The following is an 18217-nucleotide window of genomic DNA, read 5'->3' as shown; positions in this document are numbered from 1 at the left end:
CTATTATTGTATTCATTTATATCCCACCTTTCTCCCAGTAATGGCACTCAACATCTACTTCTATGTTAACATAAATTTTGGCATCAGGATTTTTTTTAACATTTGGAAAGTCTTGTTTCAAACTTGGAAGAGGGAATTAGATATGTTAATAATGTCACTGTTCATTGTTCTAATATTATTAATTTTGTGATCTTCAGGGCAAGTCCCTCTGTCATCTCCGCTGCCTTCAGAGGCTTGTCTTGTGGCAACATAAGAACGGGCCTTCTTGGCAGTTGCTCCCATTGAGTGGAACAGAATTCTCTATGAAGAGAGGACTAAGCTGCCCTGCTCCTGTCTGCCTTTGCTCTGGTAGGCAAAGGACTTTTTTATTCAGGTGACTATTTGGCAATGAATCTTACTTGCTGCAAAAGGACCTTTCATTGGGTGGATGATTTGCTTCCAGTTATTAGTGTGCTTCTAAACAGCACCTTGAATCTTTGTTGAACTTGTTTTATGTTTAAATTGTACTTATTTCATTTAATTTTTTTTTACTGTAAATTGCCTTGCATCCCAGACTACTGACAGGATATAAATCCAATAAATAAATAATACTGAACTTAGAAATCAGATGGCATAATTGGATTGATAAGGCATGCAATCAAATTTTGTTCATCTTTTTACAAAATATAAAGTGGCCCAAAATCTAAAGCAGGCCAGACTGAGTCAGTTACATGTAAAGCAGATCCAGTTGATATCAGTAGAACGTAGTAACGTGTATACTTGATGGCTGCAATCCAACCTCTCCTCGATGTTGCATAAATATCCACATGTAGAGCTATGCTACATCAGTACTATGCAACTCTCATACAGAATAGTAATATTGAGTGACATGTGTCAATGACTGGGTGCTGTTGTATAACAACAAGCAGTGCACAGTGTTAGTCTATGTATAACTCTACCTTCACCACTGTCAGCAGAATACTTGCTACAGCAAAATTGCTGTGCATGTATAGTCCAATGTGTAGGTCACTATCAGGAGGCCAGCCTAAGTGTGTTCAAGTCTGTATTCAGCCCAAGATTCCTTGGGATTATGTGATACTATACTGTATATGCAATTTAAATACTCAAAATGGAGGCTGTGTCTATTCTTCTGTTCTATTGTGTTCTTTGAGCCAGACTGACAACGTTACATGAAGTATATGTAGGGAGGTATTAGCAATGATTCTCACTCTGAGGACTTGATTACCAGAAATAAGAAACTGCCAAAGGGAAGGGCAGAGACAGAGAGAACAATGTTGGGCTGGAGCCAGAGACATATTCAAGGGAGAAATCCCAGCTGTGGCACTGTTCTGTAAACTCTTGCACAACTAGTGCAAAAATTCAGAGAGTATGGACATAGCACAAGCAGACATCTTGAGATACGGTGCTAGACCTTTCTGTAAGAAATTGCTTGCTAGCACATTGCTATGTTTTAGCACTTCTCTTTCCCACAGAAGATTAAGTAATACTGGCTAACATTATTTTTGTACTAGAGCTTTCTTCCCTAATCTCTTTCCACTGAACAGGGTTTAGAAAAATTAGAATTTTAAATCACAGTTGCCAGAATCCCAGCAGCATGGGATCCAAAATTTTAACTTATTCAAGCTCTGCTAGAAAGGTAAAATTTCAGGAAATTTTGGAACCATAGCAGGAGAAAACCATGGGAAAAACCTTTTTCCCTAAGTGTTTTTTAAAAATGAAATGTTTGGAAAAGTTGAAAAATGCAATATTAACATTCTTTATGGATTGAAATATATTTTGTGAGTTTAAGAACATACCATGCACTATATTTAACTTGGCTTGCCATGAAATCACCATATTTGATGTACAAAAGCACATATATAAATACATATATACATTGATTAAAAAAAAGAAAATAGTTTTTGTTACAAATGGAACTGCACTATGAGGAAACTATTTTTTCCACTTTGAAGAACAGGCAAAACCCCAAACTCCATCAGAACAATAAAACAGAAGAAACCATCAACATTACTAAAATGGAGACAATTATTTTGCCTTCACCAGTTCTCCATAGTTTCAAGTAGATATAAACACTTGTTCTCATATGTTCTTCATACGTAGTTTCAGAAAGATTTTTGACAGTAGTTATCTAGAGGACCTTCTCATAGGCCTCCCCAAGACTGTGGAATGATCAGCCGGAAGTGATCCAACAGCTAAACCGGCTGTCAGAATATAAGACACATTTGAAGACCCATCTCTTCTGGCAGGCTTATCCAGGCAGTTTTTAATCATGAATTTTAAACATGAATTTTATATTTAATGATCATTCTATGTATTGTGATATGAATATTGTGTAGATCTCTTAATGTGTGTATTTTATATAATGATTGTGCTTTAACAATTTTATAACCTGCCTTGAGCCATGAGGAGAAGCAGGTAAGAAATAATAATAATAATAATAATAATAATAATAATAATAATAATAATAACAACAACAGATCACACTGTTAAGCAACCATGAACTTTTAGACAAAAGCTAGTTGCTCATGCTCCAGTAGGTTTCAACTGATATTTCATGATTTGGATCTACTGGCAGCTTGTGGCTTCCATGTCAGAGGGGTAGTGAGCCCAATCTGAATTACACAGAAGCTATTCAAGGTGCTGAACATATTTTGGGGATAGGTTTTGATACCTTGGATAGATCCTTTAAAACAGCAATGTTGATCAGATCATATATTTAAGGATATGATAAACTATGTCAATGAAAGTCTGGTGAGGCATCCATTACCAGTAAACAGGGTCAGCTTGTTCCTTCAGGCAGTAAATTTTGGGTGTTATTAAAGCATAGCTAATTGTTTGTTGATTAACACTGTATCATTTTTAATGCCAGGGAAGGGGAGTGATGCTTATGGGATTTTCTGCCCCAGGGGCCAAAATAATTTGTCTCACTTTAGGTACTTGGTTCCTTGACATAGATATGTGTGTCTCTGTATGTGTGTGGATGACATTTGCTGCTCTGCCATACCTAAAGTTTTGAAGAAATATTTCTTCTATTAGTATAAATGGTGACATGTGGAATTTTTGTCTCACCTCATTTAAAACAAAACACTGCCAGTCTGTCTTAAACTTTGAAAAAATTAATATGCTTGGGGTATGTTTCACATGAGATTCTGCACTTTCACTTTCTTTGACTTGCATATTTCATCATATCATGGGCATCAACTTGGGAGTTATATGTTTGGCCCTTCTAGACATGCAAACATGGATAGATATATGGTCAATCACTTTGTGGTTGTTTGGGCTATGTCTTCTCTGATTTTATTTGATGGATAGGGTATCCCAAAGACTGTACCATAAAATCTTTAAAACCGGCTATTGTGCTTTTTAATTATTGAAATCATTTAATCACCAAGACTGAATTCTAAGCAAGCTTACTAAGAAAGAAATTCTATTAAAGCTGGGCTGAGCAACTGCTGAAAACCATAGACTCCCATGTGAACTCCCATATTCCTCCCATGGAGGGCTGAATCCCCCATTGTCAATTGCCTGACTCACTCGAAATTAAGGGCACCCCAATATTTTGCCCCCAAATGTCCCACAGACCACTTTAGCATTATAAGCCATTAAACCAGATTTTAAAAAGATATTTCCACTTCCCTTCACCTTTTTTGGTTTGAACATTTTTAATCAATCAATTAATCAATTAATATCCCATCTTTCTCCTTATATAAGATCCAAGGCAGCTTGGGGTGTCATTAAAGGGTAGTTAATTTTTGAAACTGAAAAGACTTTGATTTAGATGGTTGGTCACTTTCTTTTTGGTCCAGTTGGAGCAATCCATCACTTCCTGTTTGGCAAAGGCCCTTTGGGGCTTAAAACATTACCATTTATGCCCATGGCCCAAAATACGGTGAAACAATATATACCACTCCCAGATGCTTTAGGGCATATTATAGGCCCCCATGGTGGGGGTCTTCAGAGAAGATGCAACAGTGGCGGGTATTTTGCACAGGCCTATGTGGTCTACTGGCTTTCATAGCTGAGTTTCAGAGAAATTTTATCACAATAGCCAGTATTTTTTGACTGAATTAAGGGCCTTTGGGGCTGGGATCAGGCTGGATCTGCCCTTCCCATGTCTGGTCTGCTCAATCCTGGCCTGGGGCTAATGGATTGCATTGTCCGGACCAGACAATGCCAACCTTGGGGAAAGATGGGTCTTTTGGTCTGTGCATACAGTCCCATAGGAATATCCAATATATTTTACTTTTTCAATTTCTGATACATGTCTTTCTTTTATAAAAAGAGAATTACCTGATATCTTGAGGGCTTGTTGTAGACATTCTTCACAGTAAAGTCTGAATTTTGAGTACCTGACTCAAAATGAACTTTCTGAAATGTACAAATGTAGAGCATTTTATCAGAATGATGAAAGGTTTTCATGAAAGCAGCAGAAACCAAGCTCAAAGACTAAGATCAGCAGATAAGAGTCTACAAATGATGAGTTATACAGAAAATATTGATATTGTTCCATTCAAACACAAAGTCTTCTGTCCTGAAATCCAAATGGCTTCATTCTCTTTTATCCTTGACTCGCCCCTCCTCTTCCTCCTCCTCCTCCTCCTCCACGGATCAGGTTCCTCCTCACGGAGAAAACTGTGTAAGAAATTTTGTAAGCATTTTGTGAGAATTGCCTTTGCTCTAATACTAAGTTAGATATGGGCACCTTTCGTAATGAATGTCATATAATGCAGTGTGTAGGTTCAAAGTTCACAGTATAGGAATATAATCTCAAATTTCAGTTGGGGATGTTTAAGATGGCTTTAAAAGAGATGGGAAAGTTATTTATTTTGACCCAACAACATCTAACACTATTCTTGAACCAAAGACCCAGGTTTTCTCAGAAGCTCATCATTCTAAAATCTAGAAAATGCCTAAACAAGTTATTTTGTAAAAGTAATACATATCAAATTTTGAAAAAATATCTTAAATATTTTGTGCAATTCCTTTGCTAAAAAATAGTGAACTATGCTTATACTCTTGCTTTATAATCTAATTATTTTTTCCTTCGTTCTTTGATTTGTCCTAATGGGATGAGGTAAAAATGGAAAAGAGAAAAACACACACAAAAAAAAGTTTCCCACGTGACTTTGTGATGTTAATTTCAAGCATGTACATAAATATGGGTTAAGCAATGGGAATTATTTTCCAGACTAGTGAAATTCAAATAATCAAAAAGTTATTTATAATGGTGCAATTGACACTACAGATGAGCAGGTCTCTCTTCTACAACTACATTAGAGAATCGATTTCCAAATCCAAGCATTCTATTCCACTATCTTCTTCTGATCTACTATGAAACTCACCGTAAGTAAATAAGGGCCTGAACAGACATGCCAAAATAAAGCTGCTTCGGGTCACTTTGGAGATATGCTGTTTAAATGATGCATGCATCCTAAGAGGCCAGAAACCATGCCAAAGTCATGCTTTGCTGCAGCTTCTGGTCTCTTAAGATGTGTGTGTCATTTAAACACATACCTCCAAAGTGACCTGAAGCAGCTTTATTTTGGCCTGTCTGTTCAGGCCCTTAGTGTTTGATTTTGTCCTCTTCATTCCCTCTGAACAGTGCTTATTGTGATGCTGCTGGCAGAACACTGACAATTCCTAAAGTGGCCCAAAGCTGCCGGCAAAAGGAGCAGATTAAATCCACTCCTGCTGGCAGCCCATTTGGGACTGTGGTGGCGGCCCGCTTCAGGAGCAAGCTGTCTGGTCACTGCGGTCCCAGAGCAATCATGGATGGAACGGCCTCTGGCTGCTCCTTTTGGCCCATCTGCTTTGCTCCCATGAATAGTAGAGGCTGGAACTTTTCCAGGCTCTGCAAAATAGGTACTGAAAATTAATTTTTCTTTTGGACATGCCCAGTAAAACAACCGGCTGTAGAATAAAATGGGGCTCATTCTAGCACCAGAATATCTCCATTTCTGATTTATCAGAAGCTCTGGAGTAATCCCATAAGGCCTAAAGGTTTTGACATTATTCTAGGAGAGAGCTGTGTTCTCTTTAGGGTTTGCCAGTCAGCATGAAAAGTCCTTGACAGGGCATGTTCAATGGAAAGTGTTTATTTTATTGTTAATGTGATGGAATTGTTTTGTTTGGGCCCAGCATTTTTCTTCTTATGTTTATAGAGTGCATTTTCCCATCCCTTCCAATCATAAACTGTGACTAGAAACAAGAGCAGACAGGTCTGTTGTCATATAGCTTGAATAGAAATTGCTTATTCTTGGCCATATATTACTTTCTTTGTGTGTGTGTGTGTGTTTCTTTCTGTCTGTGAATAAATTAAAATGAGGAACCAGAATCATTTGAAAAAATCCCTGCCTCTTCACATTCTTGCTGGTTTTAGCAAAGCAGCTCTTTCTGAAAAGCCCTAGGAATTATGCTTAAAACCCGAGGACTAGCAGAAATGCTATGTAAGACAACAGCATATTTAATCTTTTCCTTGTGAACATTTTAACACCTTCCTGCCCTACTGTTTTTTTAAAAAATTAAAATGTAATTATGTTACTTTGCTTCAATGTTAAGGTGATTTGCAGAGTAGATTTAAACATGTTCACAAAATAATTACAATATTACAAAAATTACAATATTTCCATATCAAAAAAACATCAGCATTAAACCCTAAAAGACCTACACCATCCATAATAAAAGTGGCAGGCCTGTATTGCAGTTAATATTTCCTGATGTCAGGAAGGCTTCCTTGGGTAAACAGTATTCTAAATACTGCAGTATTTTAGGTATTCTAGGATTCTGATATCCTAAAAAAACTGTATTTTCCAGCTTCTCTTGTATTGGGTCACATTTTTACAGTTTCCATGTACTAGAGAAAGGGAGGGAGAAAAGAGGTTGGGCAAGCAGAGTCTAGAGCAGGGGAGGCAACCTTTTTGAGCTGGGGGCCAGGTTGCTGTCCCTCAGACAACGGGGGGGGGGGGGGCGAAGCCAAAAATAAATAATTAAATATATTTTTTTAAAAAATTAAATAAATAAATAAACCAGGACAAATGTAGGACAAAAATTCAAATGGAGGACACTTTTTTAAAAAATGGAGGACATGCGAAAAAATGTGCTGATTTTTTAAAAATTGTTAATATAAATGCATGTTTCTGAGGCTTCTATAGACAATTGCCCCCCTTGCCCGCCTCCTCCTGATAGGCCAAAAGCCCCACACCCTCACGTGAGAGGCCAAAGACTCCAGCGGCAATCGGTGGCAGGACCGGGCTGGGGCCGGTCCCAAGGCCTTGCCGGGTCGCATCCGCCCCGCGGGCCGCAGGTTGCCTACCCCTGGTCTAGAGTTTGGAAAAGTGGCTAGGAGCTGTAGTTCAAAGAGTAATGTTTCCATGTAACAAGTCATTACTTTCAGCAAACTGTGTTGTCATTTTTAGGTTTTCACGCAAATCTTTCGTATATGTTTAAAGTGTGTGTGATTTTTGAAAATGAGGCAGTTAATCCAGACAGTTCAGTAATTCTTTTGCATCTATGGAAATGCATCAATCATACTACCACCATCTCTTGCAATAAAACTGCATTGTTTAAACATGAATAGCTTCTTAAAGCATGAATACAGCTTTCTTGGTATTTTTGGACAGTAGCTTTAGAATTTGGATACAGCTGCCTGCTCTCCTTGCTACACTGCTGCCCTCTTCCTGTCTCAGAAGAGGGGAGAGAGGGAAATAAAACTATGTCAGAGACCAGAGATGTTCTGTCACAGGAATGAGCAACTTTGGAAAGCATGGGTGCCATTTTGTATCTTCACAAGTCACACCAGTTCATCCTGACAAGATACAAAAAACAATTTTAAAGGGTGCATTATTTGGTTTTGCTGTGCCCATTTGGGGGAGAGAGAGAGCCAAGGTCCCCCTGGAGGCTTCTGAAAAGCATGACTTTCCTATTTTATTGTTTTGATAAAAAAATACAGCAGATGGCAAGCCTACATTGTCCTCAGTGGTGGCACATGCATGTGGCATGTGCACATGGCCACACCACCATTAGAGATAGCCTCTGTTGTCCCCAGTAGTGGTGCGTGCACACAGTGCCACCACTGGGGACAATGGGACTTCAGGTCCTGTGGAGTTTGGTATCCCTGTGGAGGTGGTGGTCCAGAATAGATCCCCTGTGGATATCAAGGTCCCACTGTTTGAGGGACTGGGGTGTGTGTGTGTACAAAAATTGACCTAGTGGCCATATATGACCTTTTGAGCTGCATGGTTCCCACCACTGTTATGTGTGAGCCAGGTATGTCGCAACATCTGATGACCGACAGGTTCCTTTCCCTATTCTATAGGTACCATAGTGCAGGATGAGGCTCTCTTATCTAAAATGTTTGGGACTAGAAATGTTTTGGATTTCAGTGTTTTTTTTAAATTTTGGAATGTTTGCATATACATAATGGAGATGGGATTCAAGTCTAAACATGACAGTAATTTATGTTTCATATATATTATATGCACATAGCCTGAAGGTAATTTTATACATAATATTTTTAATGATTTTGAACATAAAACATAGCTTGTGTACACTGAAGCATCAGAAATCATCTCAGCTACCCATGCAAACAATTTTGGATTTTGGAGTATTTCAGATTTTGGGATTCTGGATAAGGGAAACTTAATCTGTATTGCTTTCTGATATTTGAATAATGCCTGGTCATTGCAGCTTGAAACGATATCCCCCACTCCCATCTCTACTGTCTTCCCACTCCACTTCCAAGATTCAGCTTTAACTTGAACAACTACTTCTGTATAACTGTGTGTCCTACCAGTTTCTTCCGAACCAATGCGTTGTAGTGGCTAGAGTGTCATGCTAGGACCAGAAAAATCCCAGTTCAAATGCAATGGGCTATCTGACCTTAAAATGACTACTAGGCAGAGTGGTGCAATCACCTGTAATAGCAGTGGTGATATTCCCCCACCATTCCTCTCAAATTCTGCAGTAATTCTGCTTTCTTGGTGGACTGAACTGTGCCATGTAACCTGTTCTGTGTCCTTTTTCAATTAGCATGCTTCCTTCAAGTGTGTGGAAGACACTGCCTTGACACTAGCAGAGAAGTAAGGACCAACTGCCAGTCAAGTCAACATAGAATGGGGAGGGCTGTCAAGTTGTCCTTAACCTCAGGCAGCAAAATGGTTCAGGCATCCCAGATCAGATAAAAGTGGTGGGTCAAGAACGATCTGCACACCTCAACTACTTCAAATGGTTGTTGTGTGGATAAAACAGTGTGGATCACTGCAGATACCACCTTAACCCCTCTTTAGGAAATAGAATAATGATTTTTTTAATATATATATAAAAAGTAGTTTGGGGTTTGTTAGAAAGAAAAAGATGACAGGTGACATACCCGCAACTTGGAATTCAGCATGCCCATCTCGAGATCATTTTCACAGTTTTTGGCCTTGGATTTGCAGAGCTTTATGAGGCACATTTTAATTCTCATTATGAGATAATAAAACGACTTAGGGCTTGGCACTAGATTGAAAGGAGCAGGTAGTGTCCTTCCCTCATCGAAATATGAGAGCCAGAGCTTTGCCCGTGCAAACTTCCACTCCACATCTGCATCCTCCTGCAAAAGGAACAATGGGGTGATTTGTTTTTCAAAAGGCAGCATTAGAGGCTGGGAAGACAGGGGCCCCTTTATCTCGTTGTCATCAATAAAGAGTTTAAAAGGTGCTTTTGATTTTGCTCTTATTTCACAGCTGCCAGAATATTTCCCCCTCAAAGTCATTCATCAGCTAGATGGCTGATTGTAATTTCCCTTTGTAATAAGTCATACATCAAACTCATCCCCTACACAAAAAAATCCATTTTTTTTTTTTACTTCCCTGGCTGATATAACTTCTATGAGCTGCTACAAATCCTTTCTTTGCAGTTTAGACTATTTATCATTTCTGATAACTGAGGATTATAAGAAAATTAGATCTGATTTCTAGATATCATTGTAATTTATTTCTTTATCAGTGACAGCATGATGTGCAAACAACTCCATTTCTTAGTGAAGATAACACCTTTCTATGTAACGTTGAAAGGATTTGAGGCATAAATAACAGTTCTAACTGTGGAGAAAATGCACACTTAATGTTGTTGATGTTGATCTAAGTGCCAGCATTATTCTTTTCTGCTACTTGTTCCTATGGATACTAAAAAACAACATTGTTTGCTGAGTGAAAGCCCAAAAGCTATCTCCTCCATGTTAACTGCTGTCAGTTTTTATATCTGCAATATGATAAAAGGCAGAGTGCTTTACATTTCAGGCCTCTCACTCTGGGTTAAACTTACATTCCAAAGAGATTTAGAGATAAATATTTTATTTATATGTTTGTTAGATGTAATTATATCTGCAGTATTAGGAATAAATGCTTTGGATATTTATATATTAAGACATTTCTGCCTCCTTCTCTTGAAGGGAAATAGCTTTAAGTGTCTTACAAAATATATAAAGTATAAGACATTTTGAAAGCTTAAGTAGTAGCAGTAAAAACAGGAAGAACAAAAACTAGTCATTTGTAATGAAAATGAAACAACAATGACAAATTCTTGTTTACAGAGGAAAATTCTTAACTTTCCACTGGGACACCTATAATGTTGGAAATTATATATAATATTTTACAGCAGCAAATTCTACCCACAGGAATTTAATGGTGCTGCCACAGAGAATGCCCTCTCATGCATTGCTACCAACTGTATATCTGAATGCACAGGGTGGGTGCAACAGCTGATCCCAAGGTTAGGCAGGTGCACATGGGAAAAGATGTTTTTAAGTAGCCAAGTCTGAAGCCATTTAGGATTTTCAAAGTGACAAAGAGTAGCTTGAATTGCTCTGGGAAACAAAATAGCGTCCACTGCAGCTGATGCAATATACGGTAAGACTGAGTCACCTGATCCAGAGACTTTGTCCAAACCAATATTCTAGCAGCAGTAATCTGTGCTAGTTGAAACTTCTGATTGGTTTACCAAGCCAGCTTCATGTAGTGTTATAGTCAACATGCAAGTAAAGCATGTTGGAAAATGGCCAGGTCTAACCATAACAGGATCAGCTGCAGTTGGTGCACCAGCCGAAGCCAGGTAAAAACACTCCTGGCTTCAGTTACCTCTCTGACTACCTAATAATAGGGCTGGGTCCAGGAGAACTCCCCTGTTTCTGTTCCTGGACTGGTGGGCTTCCTAACCCAAATTACCTTTTTTTTTGGTCTGGATTTATTTTCAATTTGTTTACTCTCATCCAGGCTACCACTGGCTTCAAAAACAGTGGTTTCACAGCCTCCATGGCTTAAATGAGAAAGGGACGGGCCTCCAGAACTTGTGTCCCATCATGCTAACTTCAGCCAAAACTGATCCAGAGATCAGAAATGCCAAAAATGTTTCTCCAAATGATTTAGAAATAATTTGTAAATGAAATAGAGATAACAGATGGAGTGGAAATGAATTTTTGCTCCTCTGGGTCAGTAACCACAGTTAAGGGAAAACAAAAAACAGGAAACTTTGTTTTTTCATGAAATGCAACCAAAAATTAAAGCAGCCCATTTGTGATATGATTACATTTATTTGCCTCACCTCAATTTCCTGATAGGAATTGTTGATCATGGCTATTAACATGTTGAGGAGCACAACCACCATGGTGACATTATAGACGCCATACAGCACATATCCAATGTTCTCTATAAACTTGTGATCATACTTCAGCACCACTGATATTACCTCTGACAAACCAAATATCGACCAGAATAAGGTTTTAAAACTTTCTTCTACCCTAAAAACAAAATAGAGACTTGCTTAAACATTCATAGGCTAGTCAGCAATATAACATTATCATAGTTAAAAATGGTAGCTTGTCAGTGTAAATAACTGTAGCCTGATTTCAATCCCAAATAGAAATGACCATTGAAAGGGATTTACCTATTTTAATCCAGCAGTTGACAAGTGATTCTAGTTAGATCTAACCAATAGGATCCAGGCCTTTGTGTTCTTGTAGTTACAGGAACTATTATCTATGACTGTTAGTATTTCTAAATCATATTTTTTAAAGTGATAAAATACATGACATTTTAAGAACAGTGACACATTTATATGTCTGCTGATTCCCCTCCTTGGACCTGTAATTTGGAACTGAACTACGCATCCATATAAAGTTGTGAGATTCATTTTTGAGAGGTGTCCAGGATTAAGCAAACAGTTCCAGTGTGGTGTAGCAGTCTGAATGCTGGACTAGGACTGTAGAAGACCAAGACTGAATCAGAGTTTAAATCCCCACTTAGCCATGGAAACACACTGGGTAATCTTGGACAAGTCACACACTCAGCCTCAGAGGAAGGTAATGGCAAATCGCTTTAGATTAATCTTGCCAAGAAAAATCTATGAGTTACCATAAGTTAGAGCTAAATTGAAAATACACACCAACAACCACAACCCAGTAAACACTCAGCATTTTCCCCCTCTGTGCCAGCATGAGGATAAATCCACCAGAGCCACTTGTGCCTCAGTCCTCCGGCCAAAGGACTCTTGCCCACAAAGCTGGACTAGGAAATTCCATTCAATTAATGTTACGAATTCAGTTTGAAATTTGCCAATGAACATAGTTTTTTTGTGGGATTTTCAGGCTATGTGGCCATGTTCTAGAAGAGTTTCTTCCTGACATTTTGCCAGCATGTGTGGCTGGCATCTTCAGAGAATGCTTGCCTGGAAAAAGTTGTGTGTGTGTGTGTGTGTGTACACTGTGTGAGCCTGGGAATGCAGGAGTGATTTGCAATGTATCACTCCAGCATTCCCAGGCTCACACAGTACATGTATACACACCCACACACACCCACACACACCCACCCACCCACACACACACACACACACACACACCTTTTTCCAGGAAAGCACTCTCTGAAGATGCCAGGCACAGATGCTGGCGAAACGTTAGGAAGAAACTTTTCTAGAACATGGCCACATAGCCCGAAAAACCCACAAAAAAAAAACTATGGATGCCAGCTATGAAAGCCTTCGACTTCACATTGCCAATGAACTGTAGCTAGAAGCACTTACTTTTTGTACCATGAAAGTAAATTTATTCTTACGCCTTACAATGTTTCTTGAAATGTGGCTTTCTTACATCCTTGTCACCCACCCCCCGGGCACGGAACTAATGATAGATAACTATCCTATTTATTGCTTGCTCCTTTGAAACTCTGTTCAGTCTCCTACAGCTCAGGGACATAGGCATAACACCAATACAAAATTAGGTCAAGTAAGGGCAATCCTTGCTTAGAACAGGAGGGGAAGTAGGGCTGGATTAAGCATAGCTTTAGCCAGCTGAGGGACCTTTCATGTGGCATGGCTATAGTGTTATGATTCCACTTTAAATGGCATGGCAACATGCTATGAAATCCTGGAATTTGTAGTTTAGAATGAGACCTTTAGAAGTCTCTGCCAGACAGCTCTAGTGCTTCAGCAAATTACAAACCTCAGGATTCCAGAGGATGCAGCCATGGCAGTTAAAATGGAATAATAGTGCTATATTTGTATAGTATGAAAAAGATCTTAGTGCCAAATCATCTGGCCCTCAGCAATCATGACTAGCTAGGGTTGTAATTTGAGTTTTCATTCTCCTGGGAAAAGTGGTATGGTGTCAGCTATCTCTGTGCTATGACCACTCAAAAGCACTAGATGAGAAAACTAATTGTTGAAGGGGAGGAATAAAACTAATAATTTCACTGAAGTTTGGTTCCACTTTAACTGCCTTAGCTGCTTCTTATGAAATCCTGAGATTTGGAATTTATGGAGAAGTACTTAGAATTCTAAGCCAGGTGAGCTCTAGTGCCTCCCCAAAGTAGAATCATCAGAAATCCACAGGATGAAGCCATGGAAATTAAAGTGGAATCATAGTACTATAACTGTACTGTGAAACAGTGGCATACTCTGACTTGGTGACACCTGGTGCAGGGGTCATGGCTTCTGGGGGTGGGGCTTCAAGTGAATACATGCCGCATGGGAGTGTGCATACATGTGTATACCAGTGAATTGCCCACACAACCCTGCGGCGGCCTAGATAGGGCTGTGAAGGCCCCGCGGCAGCCTAAACAGGGCCCTGAAGCCCTTGTGGAAGCATGGAAGAGACTCTGGAGGCTCCGTCCAGCCCAAATGGGGCCCTGAAGGGCTCATGGTAGCCCGGATGAGATTCTGGAGGCCCTGTGGCAACCCAAACAGGGCTCTGGAAGCTCCACAGCTGTCCAGACAGGACTCTGGAGGTCCATGGTGGCCCAGAGTGCAGGTCCAAGGCCCCAGGAAGGGGGGGGGGGGGGGGGGGGGGGACTGACTGGGTGTCATCCTCCTTCTGGGGTGTCATCCAGTGCAGCCTGAAACCCCCCTCCCCCCATGACGCTATCTCTGTGAAAGGGCCTCAGATTCTTTGCTAATGCTTCATTATTTGGTTGTAAGCTAGCAAAACAGGTGGCCATCTCAAGTGTGGATGCTTTAAGAGATAAAGATTTGGGACATTGTTTTTACAGCTGGCAAAGACTTTGCTGCACTTTTGTTCTTCATAACACTTAATTTTTTTTATAAAACTATTGTTCATATAAGCAAGACCTGAAAAAGGAACCTGGCCAGCATTCTCCCATTAAACATTAACTGTTCCAGTAACACATCTGTTATAAAGGCACAATTCTGCCTTTCAAGGTTGTTATCTACATCATTTATGCAGCTGAAATAACTAACCTTGATCCCATCAGTATCCCTCTATTAACCTTTTATTTTAATTTGGAAAGGTTCCACATGATTTTTAAAAACATTCTCAGTAATTTTAAGACACTATATCAAATCTGCTATTTTCCCTGCAACTTTAGCATTAATCAGTGCTTTGGAGGCCTGCCATATTTTCCTTGAAAATCTTTCAGATCATAGTATATGTAGCTATCACTGACTTGACTTCAAATCAGGACCTCTCTGATTTGAATTTCACTCTTACCATGACCAGAGGTGATGGCCTGAACCAAACCACCCTCTCCTACTTTCATCCCCACCTTCATTTGCATTCTGAAAACCTACCTCACAACATTGTTGCAAGAGTTACAATAGAACAGCAATTAGACAATGCAAAATTTGGAAATCTGAAAGAGATATACAAATATTACTTATACAGTTGGCCCTTCTTATGCTCAGATTTTTATACATGGATTCAAGCATCCATGGTTTGAAAATGTTCAAAAAGAGTATAAATTTCAAATATCAAACCTTGATTTTCCATTTTTTTTTATAAAGGACACCATTTTGCTATGTCATTATATTTAATGGGACTTGAGCATCCATGGATTTTGTTATCCACGTGGGATCTTAGAACTAAACCCTAGCGTATGTACAGGTTCTAGGTCCACTGTACAGAGCTTGAAAGTTATCTAGCAGATCATGCAGAAAGGACTATTAAAAGCCATGAATAGTGGGGCAGGCACCCTATTAGTGACCTACATAAGCACAAGCATGGCTTATGCTTGTACATTTCTTTTTTTGTTACAGTGCATAGAGCTATTCTTTAGTCCTTTGTGCCCTTCCCAGAACTTTCTCCTGGCAGCTGTAAAGTTCCAGGGAAAGCTGCTGCTGCTGCTTTGTAGGTTGGTGGGTAGAAAGCCAATTGAAGCAGTGGAGATGCAGTTTGTCTGGGCTCTGAGGGGAAGGGAAACTGTGTGTACTCTATCTGTGAGCACACACTCATTTCTTTTCCCCTCAAAGATAACACCAACTACTGCAACTTCATCTGAATTGCCTCCTCCCTCTTTTCCCCATTGGCAAGCAGCGGCATCCTTCTCTCTCAGGACTGGATGAGGGGAGGACATGGAATTATGTGATCAGACTGCTATGCTCCATCTGCTTGACACAGAACCTTGTCCCTGAATTGCTTTGCCTAAACCAGTATTACAGCTTAGTGGCTGAGACAACAGCACTGACAATCGCAAGGCTGGCAGTCAAAGGCCCAAGTGCCATAGGATGGAGTGAGCTCTCATCACTAGTCCCAACTTCTTCCAACCGAACAGTTTGAAAGCATGTAAAAGTATAAGTAGATAAATAGGTATCATGCTGTCATGCTGGACACATGACCATGGAGTTGTCTTTGACAATTCTGGCTCCTTTGATTTAGTGATGGAGATAAGCACCATCCTCTACAGTCAGACATAACTAGGGAAACTTGTCAAAGGGAAAACCTTTACCTACTTTACACATTAAAAACAAAAGTCAACAAGTTTTATGTATGTTGCAACTGCTTTGGAAGATCCTAACCATAAATCTTAAAGTACACACAGAATGCTTAAAGTGGAATCCTATACATATACATAGGATGTTCACAAGATGGAGTATGTCCAGAATAAGGAAACCATGGCCCTATGAGGAGTGGTTTAGGGAGCTGGGTATGTTTAGCCTGGAGAAGAGAGGGTTAAGAGGTGATATAATAGCCCCATTTAAGTATTTTGAAGGTAAAATTGAGAAAAGTTTGAAACACCACAACATGTTTTGACAGCATTGGCTTCTTTTGAAAAAATATGAAGGAAGAAAATTATTTTGCTATTTGCAATAGAATTTAGTGATAATGTGAAAATATCACTCCCCCCCCCCCTCTGGGAATGATGGTGATAAGCAGATATCCTTTCTGGGGATTAAACAGACATTCATCCTGTTTACAATATGTTGAACTGCAGAATGAGATAAATGAGGTGAATGATATAAACGTATCCAATGAATTAAAGTCAGAAGTCAAGCCTGAAGCTTGCTGACTGATTTCCTTATTGTAATGCACCTAAATATATCTTTTCCATAGGGAAATAAGATTTTACCCCATTACTACACATTCCAAGCTCAACAAAGGATTTTATGTTCATTCTAAAGCAAAAAATTAAAGACATATACCAATATATGACATTAAAATCCATGCGGCAAAGCATAACAGACAACTGAGCTGCTTGTTGACTTATCTTTATTATAGCAAACATTATATTTATTGCCAGCAGGATAGATCACTTATGTAAATCTCTCCCCAGCATAATTTACTTCCTGTCTAAAAAATTAATAAATCATAACACTGTTTGAAATGAAATTTCTGTCCCTTAAAAATTCAGCTGCTTTGCAGAGCAATTACAGTCCTAATTTAGAGAGGCCCCAGCTAAACAGGATTAGGATTAGGCAGAAGCATCTTTTCTCTAGGGAACTCTTTTCATATGATGTCAGAAATCTGAAAACAGAATCACGTGCCAACTGAACTGTTCTGATGACTAAGATGTGCTGGCAAAAGAGCCAAAGGGTGGGGGAGAAGTCAGGTTTTCTTGGAACAAACCTCTTCCAGTCAAGGACACTTCCACAGAGTCAGGCCAGATTGAGGACACTCCTAAATTATTTCCAGCATGCCTAGGTTTATAGGGACTCTTATTTGATTCAACACACTTTCAGCTGGCCTATGATGGCTCAGTTAGTCCTTGACCATCTTAGCCAACTGATATTGAACACTTAAACTTGATTTACAAGTAAGAAAGACATATCCAATGTGAAGTCGAAGGCTTTCATGGCCAACATCCATAGTTTTTTGTGGGTTTTCAGGCTATGTTGTTCAGGCTATGTGGCCATGTTCTAGAAGAGTTTCTTCCTGAAACTCTTCTCCTTTCCAAGCAAACATCTCTGAAGATGCCAGCCACGAAACGTCAGGAAGAAACTCTTCTAGAAAATGGCCACATAGCCAACCCCCCCCCAACCCAAAAACAAAACAATAACAACAAAAAAACCGACAAAAAACTAAGAAAGAAATAAGTGGAACAGGGGTTTTGTGTGTGTGTGTGTGTGTGGGTATTTGTTCAAAAATCAGGGACAAGGTTTCGATTATGTCATTGAACACTTGTGTCAAAATTTCCTTCTTGATAAAATAGTAAAAGAACCAGGGTTTGAAAGTCCAAAGCCATGGGATTATTGCTGTGGCTCTTCTTCCTCATCATTATACAGTATTTATTGATATCCTATCTTTTCAAGCCTCCCCCCCTGAAGAATGAAGTTATCTACCCTGTTGCCATCAATTCCCTGCTTACCCTTGAAGGCGAATGATTGTGCTTAGAGTTCTGTAATTGTATGGTTTTAATTGTCTGTACACCGCTTTGATCTGTGGAAAAGCGGTATATAAATAAAATTTATTATTATTATTATTATTATTATTATTATTATTATTATTATTATTATTATTATT

The 18217-nt window shown here is 39.2% G+C and overlaps 1 protein-coding gene across 1 annotated transcript in view; it reads right to left on the bottom strand.

The window, feature by feature from the left end:
• The window catches only part of TRPC7 (transient receptor potential cation channel subfamily C member 7), a 189794-nt gene that overhangs the window by 11479 nt on the left and 160098 nt on the right, over positions 1-18217 (bottom strand). The window contains 3 exon segments of the mRNA XM_042452360.1: positions 4291-4368; positions 9368-9589; positions 11578-11773. Coding sequence (XP_042308294.1) covers positions 4291-4368; positions 9368-9589; positions 11578-11773 — 496 coding nt within the window.

Source organism: Sceloporus undulatus, chromosome 2, assembly GCF_019175285.1.
Source record: "Sceloporus undulatus isolate JIND9_A2432 ecotype Alabama chromosome 2, SceUnd_v1.1, whole genome shotgun sequence".
In the NCBI taxonomy this organism is placed as follows: domain Eukaryota; kingdom Metazoa; phylum Chordata; class Lepidosauria; order Squamata; family Phrynosomatidae; genus Sceloporus; species Sceloporus undulatus.
The sequence above is the reverse complement of the archived record's forward strand: the minus strand, read 5'-3'. Positions and strand labels throughout refer to the sequence as shown.